Genomic DNA, 16,768 nt, shown 5'->3' with positions numbered 1-16,768 from the left:
AGATCAATGTGTACAGATACCTGACCTGGGAAAGGACAAAAGAAGATGGAGAGAGACTCTTTTCACTGGTGTCCAGTGACAGGACAAGAATCAAGGTCACAAGTTGCAAAGTAGGTAATTCCATTTGAACACATGGAAAATACTAAGAATAAACCCAGTTTTTTACTGTGAGTATAATCAAATACTGGAACAAGTTGGCAGAAGATGTTGTTGGGGTTCCCCATGCTTGGAGACAGTGAAAATTTGATGATATACAGAGTGAACAACCTGTTCTAGTTTATCCCACTTTGAGCAGGGGTGAATTTGGACAATATGATCTCCAGAGGCCCTTTATATCCTCAGCAATGCTATGATTCTGTGAAGAAACTGACAAGGTTGATGGACACTGAAAACTGTTATCTTTACACTACTATTTCTTTTGTGGGTGGTGTAGCCAGGAGTTACAGGATCATTTTGAAGAGAGCAATAAAATCATCTTTGAGCAACTAGACAGACAGAAAAGCTAAGTATGCCCATGAATCTTACACCAAATATTTTAATCTCTGATATTGATCTGCTGCCTTGAGGGCATGCAAACAAAAAGAAAATTGGTTTCTTGTTTTGCTCTTCTTGTATAGGGTTTTGTTTACTAACAAAAAGATGTAGGATATTGTGAGTAAACTGGACACAGGGGTCTAGTTAGTAGTGAATTCTTAATGCTTACTGTGATCCTGATTTGCCTGTAGATGTACCTATAGATATGGAGTAATAATTTCCATATAAGTGCAGAAATTATTGGAATGTTGGCCTAATTCATGTATAGGTTCCAGGCAGCACTGTGATTTTTTGAGGGCTAATGATAAGAAGGTTAACTTCACATAATGATGCTATTTGGCTGGCAATGGAAAGCCTGAAGGGCCAAATATTTGCCTTGCTGCCAACTCTTCTAGTTCTGCATCCTGCTTGTTTCACTGAGCCTTTTATAACATCTTGACTGAGTGTAAACAGCATTATCTGCCTGTGTCCTGGTGATTCTGGCACACCCTGTAACAGATATCAATCAGTCCTATGGCATTTAAAAGAATAGCTCCTCAGAATCTGACTTAGCTGTGGCAAAACAATGTCCTCTTTTACAGCAGACCAATATGTGTGTACACACTACTTAACCACGAATCTGCCTTAGGAGCAAAGTGGTGCCATCAGTGTTAATGAACGGCATTGTTTCCTCCTTCGCTGCAGCGGGATTTAATGGGAAGGAGAGAAAGAGTGAAAATGCATACATCCTCCCCGGATGGATCATTCGTGTTGTCTGGCATTTTAGCCTGCAAAGAATGCTCCTCGCCATCAGCACAGCCCGAACAAAGGCTGCCAGGAGTCCCTGGGAGGATGCAGCCGCTCGCCGGGGCTGACAGCGGGCACGTAACGGGGACAAGGAATGCTGTGTACGTGTGGTACCCGAGGGGCAGGGGCGCCCAGCCCGGCCTTTTGAACTCTGCTAACGGGAGCGGGGTGTCACCCATCGCATTCCAGCGTCTGCCCGGGCCCTGCCCTCATCCCTAAGAACAGCCCTGTGCAGCAGTACCTGGGTGTCCCTGAGCCTCAGCACCCCAAGGGCCGAGGTGCTGAACTGTCCCAGCAGACAAAGGGCTGGGAATGGTTGTGGTAGCTGACAAAGTCATGAAGATAAAGCCGAAGTATTTGGAAATGCCATTGTATCAAGCAGCTTCAGCAACTTGAGCTGTCAAAGTATCGCTGAAGCGCAATAAGGACAGAGCCAGACAGACCCTCTGTTTTCAGCTCCTGAAGCTGAAAATGAAGGAGCATCAGCAAGCACCACTTGTATTAAATTAAAGGATGCTGCTTATAAACTGCATCATAAGAGAAGAAGCAAAAAAACCCCAGTTATGGCAATTAATGTTTATAAGATATATGTGTGACCAAAAGCAGCCACGAGAGTCCCCAGTGGCTAGTTAGTGGCTGGATTGATTATTTTGCCTGTTATAAGCATTAACATGAAGAAGCTGGAAGCCAAGGGACTGTAGGGAATAAGGAAGGAGGAAAAAAATAACCAAAAACATGGTGTGAGGCAGTCTACCTGGTCAGAACGAATGATTCTTTTCACTAAAGGCCAGAATTGTGAGTTTAAGGACAGGGATTCACAGTCCCTCATCCAGTCACAAAGCACAACCAACCAGATTACTGTAAAAAAGTTTGAGAAATGCAACCCCCAGTATATTACCCAGCTTTGCCCGGGAAAGGTGGCCTCCTGAGGTGGCTGGACTCTGCTCAGAGGAGGGGGCTGAGAGGCCAGAGGAAATTACCTGTGACTACATTGAGTTCCTTTGTTAAAATATAGACTGTAGCCATCCGTCGTTTTGCCTCAACCTGCCCTCAGAGCTAGATCTTCCTCCCCAAAAATGATCTAGTTTGATTTTAAGCAATTTGTCCTACAGTAGAAGGATTAATAAGCACAAATCAATATTTTAGTTATCAATAATAACTAAAATATCTGGGATGTTTTAGACTCATTACTACCCTCAGCATCCTTCCCCAGTTGTAAGGGGAGTGGTTACAGCTGGTACCCTGTAAGGGTAATATTTTTTCAGTGCAGGGTTTTCCCCTCAGTTGATGTCCTAAATATCCTTGCATGCTAATAAGAAACATGTTGCTTTGCAAAGAGGTAATATATCAGAAAGTAATGGAAAATTCCTTTCAGCAGGACTGGGAAAATTTTCAGGCTCAGCTATTCTCCCAGGTACCGATGGGCTTTCAATACCTTGAACGGCTGCACCTTGTATTTTGCTAGCATCTGTCTTCAGTATTATCTGGCAGTAGCATTCAAAACCCCCCTTTTTCCCCCCAAAAATGAAGTAGGTTGTCATTTGGGCCCTAGAGTTACAGCCCAAGGTTTGCCCAAATTTTCCTGATGTCTAAGATGAGTTGACTGCAATGAGATTTAATAAGAACTGGAAGCTAAAGTGGCTTGGACCATGCTTCTTGCACTCTTTGGAAGGTCAGTTTGAAGTCTGATTGAATTAAAGGACAGAGCTTTGACAGCATTTTTATGTGTTTCAGAATCTAACTAGGTATTAAAATGTATTTGGTTAATTTGTTGAAAGATAAGCATGATGAGTAAATAGTAACACTCAACACCTACTATTATTTCTTCTGTTTTCAATATGCACAAGAAAAGTAGCAAAGTGAAATAGTGATTTGAGGCCTTCCAGCATGAGGGGGCTTTTCTGCTTACTTGGTCCTTTGGTGTCCCAGTGTGTTTATTGTACAGAGCCAGATATTATTTGTCAAGACTCTATATTGTTCTCACAATCCAACACACAAAACCAGAGCATGATGCTCAGCCATTGTGTCTAATATTACAGCACAACATGTAAAACACTGCAAGTAAATAATTCCAAGCTGTATCAGTGCTGTGTCTGCATTGTTTACTCTACAGTCAGTCCCCTCTGCTTGCAGCTCATGTCAGGGGCACAGAGTGCTGGCATGAGTCAACAGAAGATGCTCTGAAGGGTGTCATCAAAGGATGGATGCATGATGAGAAGAGGAGGAGTCAGCAATAGAGTCCTGTCCTGGGCAAGCACAAGAAACCTATTGGCCTTTTCAGCAAGGTGGCAGCTAAACAAAGCTCTAAAGGAGCTACAAGGTAGATTAGGGAATGGGATCTGGGAACCAGTTTCTTCCCAGATACTGGCTCCATCTCTGAAACAAAACTAAGAAGTACATTTAGAAGGATTTTAAAAAATTATTATTTTGTTTTTTGCCAGTCTCAGTACTTTCAAGGTGGTGTTGATGATACTCTGTAAACCATGCATTCAGAAGGAGGAAAACATGCTCGGCTGACCTAATACCATCACCAGAATTAGCTGGTTCCTAACAAGACAGATCAAAACCTGCACATAAAAGAGATTTTTGGAGCAGGAGCGGGAAGCATTTACCTCACTGACAGTTTGGGGGCACTCTCACCCATCACAGTCAGCGACAAAGCACAAGGAGAGAAAACAAAGCCAGTCTGCAGAGCCCCAGGCTGTTGCTAGTTTTGCAAAGAGGGCCGCCTGTCAGCTGCACAGCGAGGCAGATGGCACTGAAGAATTTACTGTAAAGACGAAGGAAAAAGCTCTATTTTTGCTGCACAGTGAGCTGAACATGGGTGGTGCATCTGCCAGGGGCAATCCTTCCCACCTGGGGGATTTGCACAGGGTTACTCAGTAATTCCCAGCTCAGCATATTGAAAAGCAGCAATAATTGCCACAGAACCATTCTTCTCTTAACCCTGCTGTTCATTGTCACTTCGGATTTATTAGAAGCTTTTTTCCCCCTATGGTATTTAAAAATTAAACTGGGATTGTCCTGTAATCCTCTGTCTACCAAGAGAAAGTAGTAGCACCTAATCCAGCAGCTATATCACAGTATTGCCAGTGCTAGCCCTGAAGGTCTGCAGCCGGTTCCTCCACTTCCCTGAACCCTTAGTGATCACTGAATGTGGAATGAAACCAGCGAGGACAGGGCTCCAAGACGCCCCCGAGAAAACAGGTCACACCTAAAACTAACACACAACCCAGTTCTCCAGACAGCTCTCCCGGACACCACAGAGTGTAGTGGTGGCCTGGAGTGCAGCTCTGCCACTCCTGACACTCTGCTGCACATGGCTCCCCATGCCAGCCCTGGCACCTCTGCGAGGCTCTCCCACCCCTGTGTGCCTCCAGAGGTACCACCAGTGTCCCCAGAAACAGGGTGTCTGGCAGCCATGCTGACAGCACACTTGTTTTTCTCCTTGATCAAAACAACTTCAAATAGAGAACTTCAGAGAGTCAAAAAGTCTAGCTAGCACATATGCTGTGCTGTGGGAGCCTTTGATTATCCAGCAGATATTTTTAGAGCCCTTTGTAAATGAGCTGTGGCTCCGTTTGTGTGGCGCATGGCGACAGCTCTGCCAGAAACAGCCTGTGGTCCCCTGTGCCACTGCAGAGCTGGACCTGGCACTGCCCAGATATCTGCCTCTGCCCTCTGATTTAAATATCTTGGGGGCCACCTGTTTAAACCCACCCATGTGCTTGGCTGCCTGTGCTTTTCCTTCTGCCTCAGGAGAGTAAGATAGGGAAGAAGGAACCCAGGAAGGGCTGCAAACCTGCTCTCAGCATAACAGGCTTCACACCTCTTGCTTCCAGGAAGAAACATGTCCAGTTTTTTTGCTAAATGAAATTTCTAGCACCAGCTGCTAACAACAGTCAACTCCATGGAGCCTATCCAGGACACCAGCAGAGCTGGGAAAGTGCGTGGCAGGCTTTAATGCTATGACAACCATCACCAAGGAATTTTTCAATTTCCTTTTCACTCATATTGCCATGAGAATCACTGGTCCTAAAAGTGAAGGGCACTTTTAGCCCTAGATCAGATGAATTTTGTGCAAGCTTCCATTCCTGATAAAAGCTCAGATAGTGCACTTTGCTTGAAGGGATCTTGCTTTTAAGTCCTTGGTTTGAAGTTACCAGCAAGGAGGCCGATCACTGCCAAGGGTGACTAACTAGAGTCCACAGCACAAAATTGCCTGTAGGAAATGAATTACAATGCAACAATGCATTTCACAAGCAGTTCTGACTCTTTACACATGGTTGAGGTGCTGAAAGTGTTCTCCTGCCTTCATGCTGTTAATTGACTAGCAAAAGCAAAAGCCCCAGAGATGAGGTTTTCACTGCTGACTGACAGGTGCCCAGAAAACCCAATGAAAGTTAAGCCCCAACAACCATCAGGATTTTGCTGGGCTGGCTTACTGCTCAAAAATAAGCAATTTTAAATCACTGCAGTGAAAGCTGCCAGAAAATGACAAACTGTGCGTAATGTGCGGTCTGCTCAATGAAGTGGACGTTGAGGAAGTCACTAAAAAAATCTTTCCTATTAGACCTATTGGATGACTAATTTGGGGCTATTTTCACTTCTCAGCTGAGTAACTGCCACTCACTTCCAGCCCCAGGGGCTACTCTCCATTAAAATTTGGAGGCATTCACGCGGAACCCAAAATTTCTGCACAGCCCCTTCACCTGTGGGGATTGATGGGTGCATGCTCTCCCTGGGCTAATTGGAAAACCAGGATTCCTTCAGGCAGGACTAAAAAGCCAGTCCTGTTGATGCATCCATCCCTATATACCGAAGCTCAGCAATACTATCAGTATCAACACCCACAGTATGCAGTGCCACACCCAGGAACCACACCCTCAGCTGCACAGCTTGCTCCTTGTTTTCTGCTTCCCTCCACTGCCACATGGACGCATTTACAGCTGAGCGAGCAACTGTTTGTGCTGGAAGGGCTTTGTTTTCTGCCTGCGTTTCTTTCTAGCTGTAGCTATCACCCAGGGACGGACTAAACCTTTGCAAGGTTGTCCCTGCTTGCACTGCCATGCAAACCTGAGCCTCAGTGAAGAAAGAATGATCCATAGTCCCTGCCATGCCTTTGCTGCGAGGTGTATCCACAGCAGCAGCCAGACTCAGCCCGTGGAGGCAATGTTTTCAGCTGTTTGGACAGCAAACACAACCCACAGCCCAGGGCTAATCCATGGATACGTGTACTTTTTTCAGACATTGTCTCTCTTGCCCGCAATGATTTAGCAGGTATAAGACCCTCCCTGTTAAAAAATACTCTGAATACATTAACTGTTTTAAAAGTTGCACCTTTAGTTAATAAACTGTGAGCCCAGTGTCAAAAAAATTCCCCTCGATTTAGAGCATTTAGAGCCCAAGAAAAGTCTCCCCATCCTTCAAACTAAACCAGGCATATACATACAGCTTTGTCAATCCACGTGACAAGCCCAGCCCACCACAGCAAAGCTAAAGGTAATGCCATGGTACCTGACTAGAAAGGGAGTGCGGAGCCTCAAAGGCACCCCCACTCTGCATCCCCACCCAAAAATAGCATGGGCTGACGTAGCTGCCAGTGCTGACCCAGAGCAGCCCTGGGATGCTGGGAGGTGCCAGCTCCTGGTCTGCCTGCTGCCGCCCTGGCACAGCACTGGGATAAGCCAGCCCATGGGGAAACAAGGCAGCTCCATCACAGGACATGCTGGACCTGCTCGCCAAGGTGAGGACTTCAAAGGGCTGCAGTGACACTCAGCATGTCAGGAGCCAGTCACTCAGGAGGGAGAACTACCAGCACCTCGGGGGGCTGCAACTGACCCTTCTGGAATATTCTGCACTCGATCTGCTCTTTATAGTCCTGGGCTGAGGAAAACGGGAGTGCATCAGCTTAGATGACCTGGCATCTAAAGCAAAATGACATTAACCTCCTAGAACAATTCAAATAATTAGCTACCCAACTTGATAAATTTAAATTTTTTTTTATTAACAATCATTTTACATTACAAGGATAATATGACAAAAGGAAAGTTCTTGTGTACATACTATGATATATCAACATAGCTCTATTCGTATCCAGTGTCCTAGGTCCTTTCACACAGGTACTATAAAGCATAGTCTGTAAAGTAATAACATTTTAATGTCTCCAAAAGAGTGATATTAACATATTAATACATATATAGTAATAGACGTCTAGATATTTTTCTCTCATTTCATATGTGTGTGTGGTGGGTGAGTGGGTGGGTGAGAGATCGCTTCGAACAGTTCAGCAGGGCTGTGCTTGGATGTGGATACGGAGAGGTTTGAGACAAACCCTCATTTTCTGGAAGTAGAAATGCATTTTTGCTAACTGTCAGGTGAGTCTATGAGGATGCCATGACTGGCAGAAAACTCCGTAGCCCTCCTGTAGCATTTGGGACATTACAGCATAAGAGACGTGGTTCCCCGCGTGGCCCAGCGAGCTTATTCGACGTGAGGTGCAGTGCATGGGAGCCCCTCGCCGGGCGGCAGCACCACCAGCAGGGCGGCTGGGAGGCGAGGCCGCGGGCTGAGCTGACGCGGGTGTCAGTGGCTTCGGAAGGAGGGGGCTGGAGTGAGAAAACTGTCTCTGAGGTTTGTGAGGAACAGGTGCCGAGAGCTCCCCGCTGCTGAGGGGCTGCGGCAGAGCGGGGAGCCGCCGCCGGGCAGGGGCGGCTGAGGTGGATTACCAGTTGTGTGGAGGAGAGAGGCCTGGGAGAGGGCACTGAGGTGTGTGACAGGGCCTGGGGACAGCTTGCGCAGCATCTGCTCATGCAAAACCAGTGTAATGATCCATTCGGATGTCGGAATTAGAACTCACCCTCCTCCCGACCAAAGCCAACAAATAAAACAAACGGCAAGGAGTGCAGTGGTTGCCAGGCCTGGTGTGGAGCTGCAAAGGCAAACCTCCACGCCTTCCCTCCAACCCTTGTGGGGAGGCAGATCACTGACTGACCACCTGCTGCCGAGCCGGCCAGAGGCACATCTCAGGTCCTCTCAGGTGTCAGCCAAAGGCTTCAGGATGCAGCAGGGCCAGTGTCCTACAAGGGGCTGCGTGGAGGGAGAGATGGAGGGATGAGACAGCTGCCCATCCCACAAGCATCCGCAGATACTGAGGGAGGGCTGATCCACCCCCATCCCAGCACAGAAATGCTGGTCATGGGAAAGCAGGTGTCTCTTTGCAGGGGCAGGGTAAGAGGGCTGCACGCTGTGGTGCTTCAGCCTGGCAAGGTACGAACGCTGTGTGCTGGGGCCCAAAGGCACACGTGCGACACTGACCATGTCTTCCATACAATCACATCATTCCCTTTCCTGCAGAAAGCCTCCCTGGGCCCCTGGCCAGGCAGGCTGCTCACGGGCTGAGGAGCGGCTGTGAGACCTGAGCGAGCGGAGCGGCTCCAGCAGCAGAACAGCGGCCAGCCTAACCCAATGGAGCTGAGTGTGCCTTCCCAACTGGGATCGCGCACTCTCATCCCGATCGCTCCGACTTCTCGGCTCCTTCTCGTTGGCACTCTTCCAGCTCCATACATTATCCCTGCCAGCTCCACCTGCGTGGCCGTAACCCTCCGCTCAAAACCGCCTTGGCCCTCCTGCTGCCATTATCCCAGTGCCCCGGCTGTGTCACTGACCGACGCCCACAAGTGCACCCACGCTCTCGCTGGTGCTGTGTGAGCGCTGGCCAGCGCAGGGTCTCCCTGGCAGTGTGCCGGCAACTGCTGAGGAACGCCAGGTGGAACTGCAAAAAGCCACGTTCCCACAGCACCGGTGCCCGCAGTTGCCAACTGCATCAATGCAGAGAGATAAAAGTGCATATGAGGGTGGATATGTGTCTGTCCAAGTGCGAACACACAGGCTTTCAGCAAGAGGCTTTCTTGGGAGAAGGACACTCAAGCATTTTTCCCTACCAAGACATTCCATTATTAAACAAACCCTATTTATCACTTGGTTAACATCCCAGCAAGGAAACCCCTTGCCCTAAACACAGCCAAGCCCCTCTCCATAGAGTGCTATACATGTAAATGTAGGCCTCAGTGTATGGCTAAAACCATCCCAAAGTCCAAAGTCTTCAGTGTTACGTGCCTTGTGCTAGAACACAGGGCCAGCCTTACACAAGGGTGGTTGAGTCTATCTCTATATTATATCTTTATATCTATCGAAAACATAGAAATATATAAATATATAGGATTTCATTTATAGATATATAAGCATGTGATTTTAATCTTTTGTACTGTGTGTATATGTACTGGGATGTGCGTATATACAATATATAGACCATATGCATATGTACTGTATACATACACTAGCTTACATGCACACACATCATACGTGTCTCCAAGGGAGACAGGAATTGCATAGGCATTACTGCATTGGATACAATGGCTGGGGGATTAACGTACCATTTCTCTGCTTTTAAGACCTCTTTTAACAGGAGTGAAAGGGGAATCTGCAAAAGCAGAGGCTGTTGCTGCTTATTTGCAAGCCAGCTGTCTAGGCACTGGTCAAAAAAACAGCAAACCTCATGAGCTAAGAAAGGAGGGGAACTCCAAAGACCCCGCGGGCCATCTGGTTGAGTTTGTGCTGTGAGAAAGAAGATGGACCAAGCCTGAATCATGTCTGAACAGTCATACCAGCAAGAGCGTCACCAGGACGGGGGACATGGCTGCAGTTGGCTCAAGATCCAAGGCAGACACCACACAAGGACCTTGCCCACCGTGTCCCCTCGCAGCCCCCGTAACTTCTGTGTGCTTTTGCTGGTATGGGAAGAGCTTTGGTTTCCTGTGAGGATTATCCCTGCTGAGGTCGGTCTCGTGGCTGGAGGGCCTGGACCCCTGTGGACACGGGTGAGCCCTGCAGAAGGACATGTCTAAATGTGCTTCACAGATTTCTGCTTCACAGCAGGGTAAAAGAGGCAAGGAGCCTGAGCAAAAAGTGGGGAAGGGAAATTGGCAACCAAAAATCCCACGGGCTAGAAATACAAACCCGAGGGTTTGGAGAAGTGTGCATTATTCACAGTCAGATGCCATAGCTAAGATGCAGGGGAAGGAGACAAAAAAGAGCTCATTCAAGAAAAACTGAATCCTCTGTCTTTGTAGCCTAACCAGTTCAAGACACTGTGAGCAACACATTCAAAACAGCTCCTCTCACTCTCTCAGCACAGCAGGAAAGGCATTGATTAAACTTGATGCATGGCAAACTTGGAGCTATGGAGGCCTCCTTCAGCACCCTGCTAAGCACTCCCCATGCCTGCTGCTGCCTCCTGGCCTCACTGCCACCAGGCTGGGCCCAGACAAACAGGGGACAGAGATGCACCTGCTCCTGGGAAAGGCCTGGGAGCCCTGGGAAGCCAGGGGTGCTTTGCATTGATATTCTTCCCTCCTCCCTATCTTGTCTATGCTGGTAGTCATGTTTCCATCCACAGACTATCCATGAAAGTAAGAGCTACAGATCTGAGATAGGCAGGTTACCCTGGAGAGAAAGCTTGCAAAGCACCTGCATTACCCTAGGAAAAAGGCCAGGTTTATTTTCTGATGTGTGGGTGACAGGGAGTTGTGTTGGAGGAGCTGGGATAGGCTGGGCTGGGCTGGGCCAGCTGCTCTACCAAGTTCTTGTCTATCCTCAACACCAGTGTAAGGAATCTCTGACCTTTCCTATCACGGGTAATCACAACATCCAGTGGCAGGGAATCACTGTTTGCAAGCAAAGTTATTTGCTAAAGGAACAAGTGCTCTGCCTGTATCAGCTGGCTGCCAGAGAATATCACCACATGCTGCACATTTCACTGCACCATTAGAAATAAAAGCTGCCAGTGAAAGGTGTCACTGATGAAAGCAGGATTTGCAAGTGAACCAAATGGAAGGAGTGACAAATTGGAAGAATAACTTCTGAACAGGCACTGGCAACCCTCACCTTGCCATTTCCTCCTCAGCAGCAAAAGTTAGGAGGCTTGGATCGAGAGTTGTAAACAGGCCTCTTGGGCTTCTCAATACAAGCAGTGGGGGAGCATTTCTCTCTCCAAAGGTGTCTGGAGACTGTCCCCAAATGTTCCTTCCCTCCATGTGGGCCAGGCACTTTGATGGGCCTCTATGCCAAGGAGCTTTTGCTGCCGCAAACAGAAAGGCAGGTGATTTTTCCTCTCCACCCATAGAGCTATGGAGTTCTATGGATTCTATGACCTATGTTCACCTTGCCCATCTTCAGTCAGCAACTAACAGAGCAGCAGTTTTTCTGTCTTCTTTATCTTTTTACATCTCCTCAAGTTTTAAAAAGGAAGGGAGCCTGCCACCTCCCTGGCAGGCAGCAGCTCCAGAGCTTTTTGGCAGCACCCTGACCAGAGCCAATTCAAACCATGTCTGGAGAGCTACGAGCCCCCTGTGTGGAGAGGTCCCTACTTTATGGTCAGGCAAACAACTAGCCAAGGCCGTACAGCTAGCAGGGGGTTTCCAGTTTAATTTTCACTCCTCTGGATGAATGGATCAATCTGATCATATAATTCGTAAGAAAATACATGAAAATATGAAAACAAAGCCATTTTTCATGCTTCCTAGGTGTGTCATATCAATGCCCCTGTGTTGCAACTGTGTGATGCCCTTACCAAGCTTGTGACATTGCCATGAGGACCACAAGGAAGAGCACCCAGTGCCTGCGCCCCTGGCGACAGTTTGGCAGCAGGTGGGTGGCCCTGGGACGGGTGCCCTCTCCTGCCCGAGCCAGCCTCAGGCTGCACGTGCTGTCAGAGGTAAGGCAAGGGGTAAGTGCTACAGAAGGTACTGACCAGCCCTTGCTGCTACATTCACAGGGTCCACTCTGATCCGCTTGAACCATCTGATGAAAGGCCCTGCTTGACAGCGAAGGGGCAGTGTCAGGACACAAGGACAAGCCACCACTCGTGCTTTGGGTGGGCTCAATCCCTCCTCAGTCCCACAGGGACAGAGGCAAACACTTCCAAAACCCTGACCAACACCAGCCTAGCTGTTCCAGTGTGGTCCGAAAGTTGAACCAGTCCATAGTGGCTTGGCTGCACACCTCTGCCAGTGCTGGCTGTGAAGTTCTGCTGAAGGCAAAGGGGTTAGCAGGAGGTGAGTGAGACCTAGGTAGAAGTGTGTGTTTTCCTGGGGAAGACAGTGCGTGAACCCTGGCAGTGAAAGTGACTCAGAGAGAGATCAGTTCCAAACATGCTACATCTCCATTGAAAACAAACAAAAAAGTTTAAAAAATAAAATAATATTATATATATATATATATATATTTATATAAATGAAAAGCTATTAACTAGCAGCAACGGTTCTAGAGATATCTTAGCACCAAGACCAAGGGCAGGGGGGTAACGGGAGAAAGGAAAGGTTCAGTGTTGCTGATACCACCATGTTTCCAAACAACACAACTTGGCACAAAGCTCATCCCTCTGGGAAGTGAGAACATGTTGGCTTGGACACCTTTTGAACAACATGTCTCACTCCCACGATGGTCTGATCAGGTTGGTGCTGTCCATGCCACATCAGCAGGGCAAGGCACTAGCATCTGTGGAGTTTTTGCACCTTTTTTGTTTGTGTGGTTTTTTGGTTGGTTGGGGTTTTTTTGTTTGTTTTTTTTTTTTTCTCTTTTCTAACCTGAAGTGATATTGTGTGATGGAGCTTGTTTACTTTAAAAGAATAAAACAAAGAAGAGCCCCAAGCCCACAAAACAATCTCTTTGTGATGGAAGGCGCAAGTCCCCCATTCACATTTCAGCTGGACTCTGCATTCCTTCAAGAAAGGAAGAAATATTTCACAGGAAGAAGTAGAGCACCCCTTCTTCCTGCTGTCATCAGTCTGCTGTGCTGTGGAACATGTTACCTTGGTCACAAGAGAGTAAGTGAACCTTTGTAGGACATCACACATGATTATAATCCAAGATAATCTTGCATTGATAGCTCCTGCCACCAAACTGCAGCAGGTTTTTCTTTCAGTCATTCCAAACAAAACAAAATGAAACAAAACAAAAACCCCACAACAATCTAGGATTATAAAGACATGGTATAAATAATGTAAATTAGAATATAATTTTTTAAGCCTTTGAATCTCTGCCCAGAGGTGGCTCTCGACTCATTGGCTGTCTAGCTTCCACAGCAGCCCTGGTTTTGAATGAATAGTTGTATATATATATATATATTTATCTCATACAATATAAAAATATAAATGCAAAAATTTCCCCCTGCCTTCTCTATTTTGCTATTTTATAGTCTGCACATGACATCATGTTATAACATATGTATGATAGACTGGTACTACGGTTATCATAAAAGGAGCTGAAAGCCAAGTATTACTCTACAGCCCAAAGGTAGGGAGAACTGAGAAAGGGGCATCACAGTTTAGTGGAGGCATTTGTTTCTAAATCAGAATAAAACCCCAAAATAATGCCCCCAGCCCTCCTCTCTTGTCAGTAATTTTTTGAGGAAAGCTTCCACTCAACTGAAGAGAACTGGATGGAGCTGGGGGCAACAAAACACACGGGTTGCTCTGTCAGAAATCAGAAATCTGATGGTTGCCAACAAAAGGCTCAAATGGCTCAATAACTGGGCTGAACAATGGAAAGAGAGGCAGAGATTTAAACTGAGGGGAAAACAAACAAACAAACAAACAACCCCAAAATGAAACAAAACAAAACAAAAAACAACCCAGAAAACTGACAACACACATACAAAGGAAACTGCTGGGAGGATGAGGCTGACAAAGACCTGTTGTCTAGCTTATAGGTTGTTAGGTTTGAACATGTAGAGTATGGCCCCAGCACATGCTTCTAAAGAATGAAATGTTGCCACCTACATTGCAGCTGCCATGGTTGGAGACACCAGTAAATGTCTAAACATTGTCTCAATCTTTAAAATTCTGCTTAGCTTCTATCAGACGCACATCGTCTTAAATTTTCAGTGTGGGTTTTTCCTTAATATAGATAATATATATATTTTATATAATATATCAAAGTTTAGAGTATAGATTAAAAAATTATCTGATCTGAGGCATTCCTTCCTAAATATCAGGGTAAAACTCAGAGCCGTGGTCCATGCTCTGCAACATCGGCTTCTGGTCAAGAGATGACATCCTGCTCAGCATTTCGGCCGAGAGCGCGTAACTATTGCCTGACTTCTCCTCGAACCAGCTATCGAGGGCCCTTTTGCAATCGAAGTTGCCAATGGGCGGCCCGTTAACAGCAATCGTCAACAGGTCACTGAGCTGCTCCAGCGTGAGCCGGGAGCGGTTGTTCTTGCGCACTCTCTGCAGGGCGGTGCGCCCCTTCTCACAGCAGGCCGAAGAGGTGGGAAGGACTTTGAGGATCTGAACTATTTTATTTAAGAGGGGAAATCTCTGTTTGTATTTACAAATGTGACTGAGCAAGTCTTTAAAACCATTTTTGGTATAATAATCCACCTTGAGTTCTCGCCACTCCATCAGCAGACTCCCTCGGGTGTCCATCCCCTCTCGGCAAACCTCTCTGGAAAATGATGGGACTGTCTCCAGGTGTTCAAATATTTGTACCATATCCTCCTTCCCATAGCTCATGAGCTCATCAGTGCTTCTGGGCCAAGCTGCAAGGTCAAATACCTGACAGGCCTTCACAAATGTCCGGCTGCGGGAATCGAACCTTTGGGCTAGGATCACCTGGGTCTTCTGGCAGATCTTTTCTCTGATCGACTGGAATTTGGCTTCAGCCACCCGTAGATTTTTCACAGCAATGCCATTAAAGCTTTCACGGAAGTTTTCCTCAAACTCCTGCAAGTACTCCCCAGGGGAGTCTGCTAGCCGGCTGATCTCCTGGATGGCCTCCTCTATTTTATCGTCCACCTGCGACACAAGAAGGTACTCCCCTTGGAAGACATAGGCAAGGCGTGAAAGCACAGCGATCACATCCAGCAGGAAGTAGATGAGTTTAATAGACTGGTAGTCCATCAGGAACTGCAGGAGGGCCAAGGCAATGGCAGAAGCATCTGCCCTTTGGGTCTGGCCACTGACATCTTTGAGATGGGCCACAACCTCAAGGTAATCCTTGATGAGAGCGTTGAGCACGTTCTGCTCCCCAATGATCCACTTCACTGCTCGAATATCCCCCAGGAACTCAGTCTCCTCACACAGAGTGGCAGCAGTAACCCTTAACTCACACATGAGTCGGGGAGAGTAACGATAGAAACTGAGCAGTTGCTTCAAATTGTTTTCTAGCTCCTCCAGACATGGTAGTTCCTTCCCACTAATGGCATCCAAAATTTCCAAGTGGGGCCTATGCACCATAAAGGGAAGGCAGAGAAGCCAGGGCAAGGTCTTTCTGATTGTCATGAACAAGTTGGCTCTCAGGCTGGCGGTAATGTTAGCACCATCAACTCCCAAGCCGATAGTTGGCTTCTCATCCTGTAGTCGTATTCCCAGGCTGGAAAAAGCCCGATCTAACGCTTGAAGGTAACTGTCTGTGGTAGAAAATCCGAGCTCCTGAAGAGACAGGAATTCAGTTGCTGGAGGCCCATCGCTGCTGGTGTACTGCACATAGACTGCAACTGTATCTGCAAGCAAGTCATCACTTTGCCCATCCAGAATGATGCTGAGGAATGGAGACTGCCGGATGCGCTCAACCAGGTCCTCTCGGAGAGCACGGGCGATATGGTGAATTAAGATCTGGCAGTCTCCTTCATTCATGTACTGATCAACCACCTTGAGTTCACACTTTCTCAGTAATTCTGCCAGAGGCCGAAAGTCATAGTAGGGCCTGCCCTCCAGGGCAAGGTGGTAGGCTGTATTGAAGAGCAGGGTCATATTTCGGCACATCTCTTCTGTCTTCTCTGGGTGCATCCTGAGCTTGTAAAGCTGCAGGCACTTCTTGTGGAGGTTGCTCTGGCTGTGAAGCTTTATCGTGTGTATCTTAAACTGCTTAGAACCAATGATGAAGGCTGAAGTCCGAGAAGATTGCACTGTGTACTGCCTACAGACATGGCACCACATCTCATTCAGTGTCGGGGAGTACCGCAGAAACCAAAACTTTTTAAGCCACTCTTGCTTGAACCGCCGTATCCTCCGACCCGTCGCAGAAGACATCTTAGAAGGCTCATCTGTAGCAGCAATCATGTCATTGGAAACTGATTCATCAGCAGAATCCACCTCTTGGTCATCGTCCTCCATGATGGTGGGAACTGAGATGATGCTTTCTGAAGCTGTAACAAAAAAGGAAAAAAAGGAAAAAAATATGGTATTTACAAAGTTGCTGAGCTAGAGAAGCATCCTACTGGTGACAGTAAGAGCACTGCCCAAAGAGCTGGCCACAGCCTCTCTTCTCCTGCCTTCAATACATTATAGATGGAATTTGAATAATAACTTTGAAAGGAAAAGAAATCAGTATTTCTGCATAAGAACTTTGTCTCCAACATGCCACAATGAACAGCAAAAAAGGACAC

At 47.1% G+C, this 16,768-nt stretch overlaps 1 protein-coding gene across 6 annotated transcripts in view; it reads right to left on the bottom strand.

Moving 5' to 3' along the window:
• Nucleotides 1-7,308: 7,308 nt before the first annotated feature.
• Nucleotides 7,309-16,768, bottom strand: part of PRDM11 (PR/SET domain 11) — a 48,593-nt gene continuing 39,133 nt past the window's right edge. For all 6 annotated transcript variants that reach the window (XM_030239730.2, XM_030239729.2, XM_050975428.1 and 3 more), the window contains one exon: nucleotides 7,309-16,528. In XM_030239730.2, the coding sequence (XP_030095590.1) occupies nucleotides 14,364-16,528 (2,165 nt within the window). In that variant the 3' untranslated portion in view covers nucleotides 7,309-14,363. The remainder of the gene's footprint in view (nucleotides 16,529-16,768) is intronic.

This window comes from Serinus canaria, chromosome 5, assembly GCF_022539315.1.
Source record: "Serinus canaria isolate serCan28SL12 chromosome 5, serCan2020, whole genome shotgun sequence".
Classification (NCBI taxonomy): Eukaryota; Metazoa; Chordata; class Aves; order Passeriformes; family Fringillidae; genus Serinus; species Serinus canaria.
Note: the sequence above shows the minus strand (reverse complement) of the source record. Positions and strands in the feature narration are given on the sequence as shown.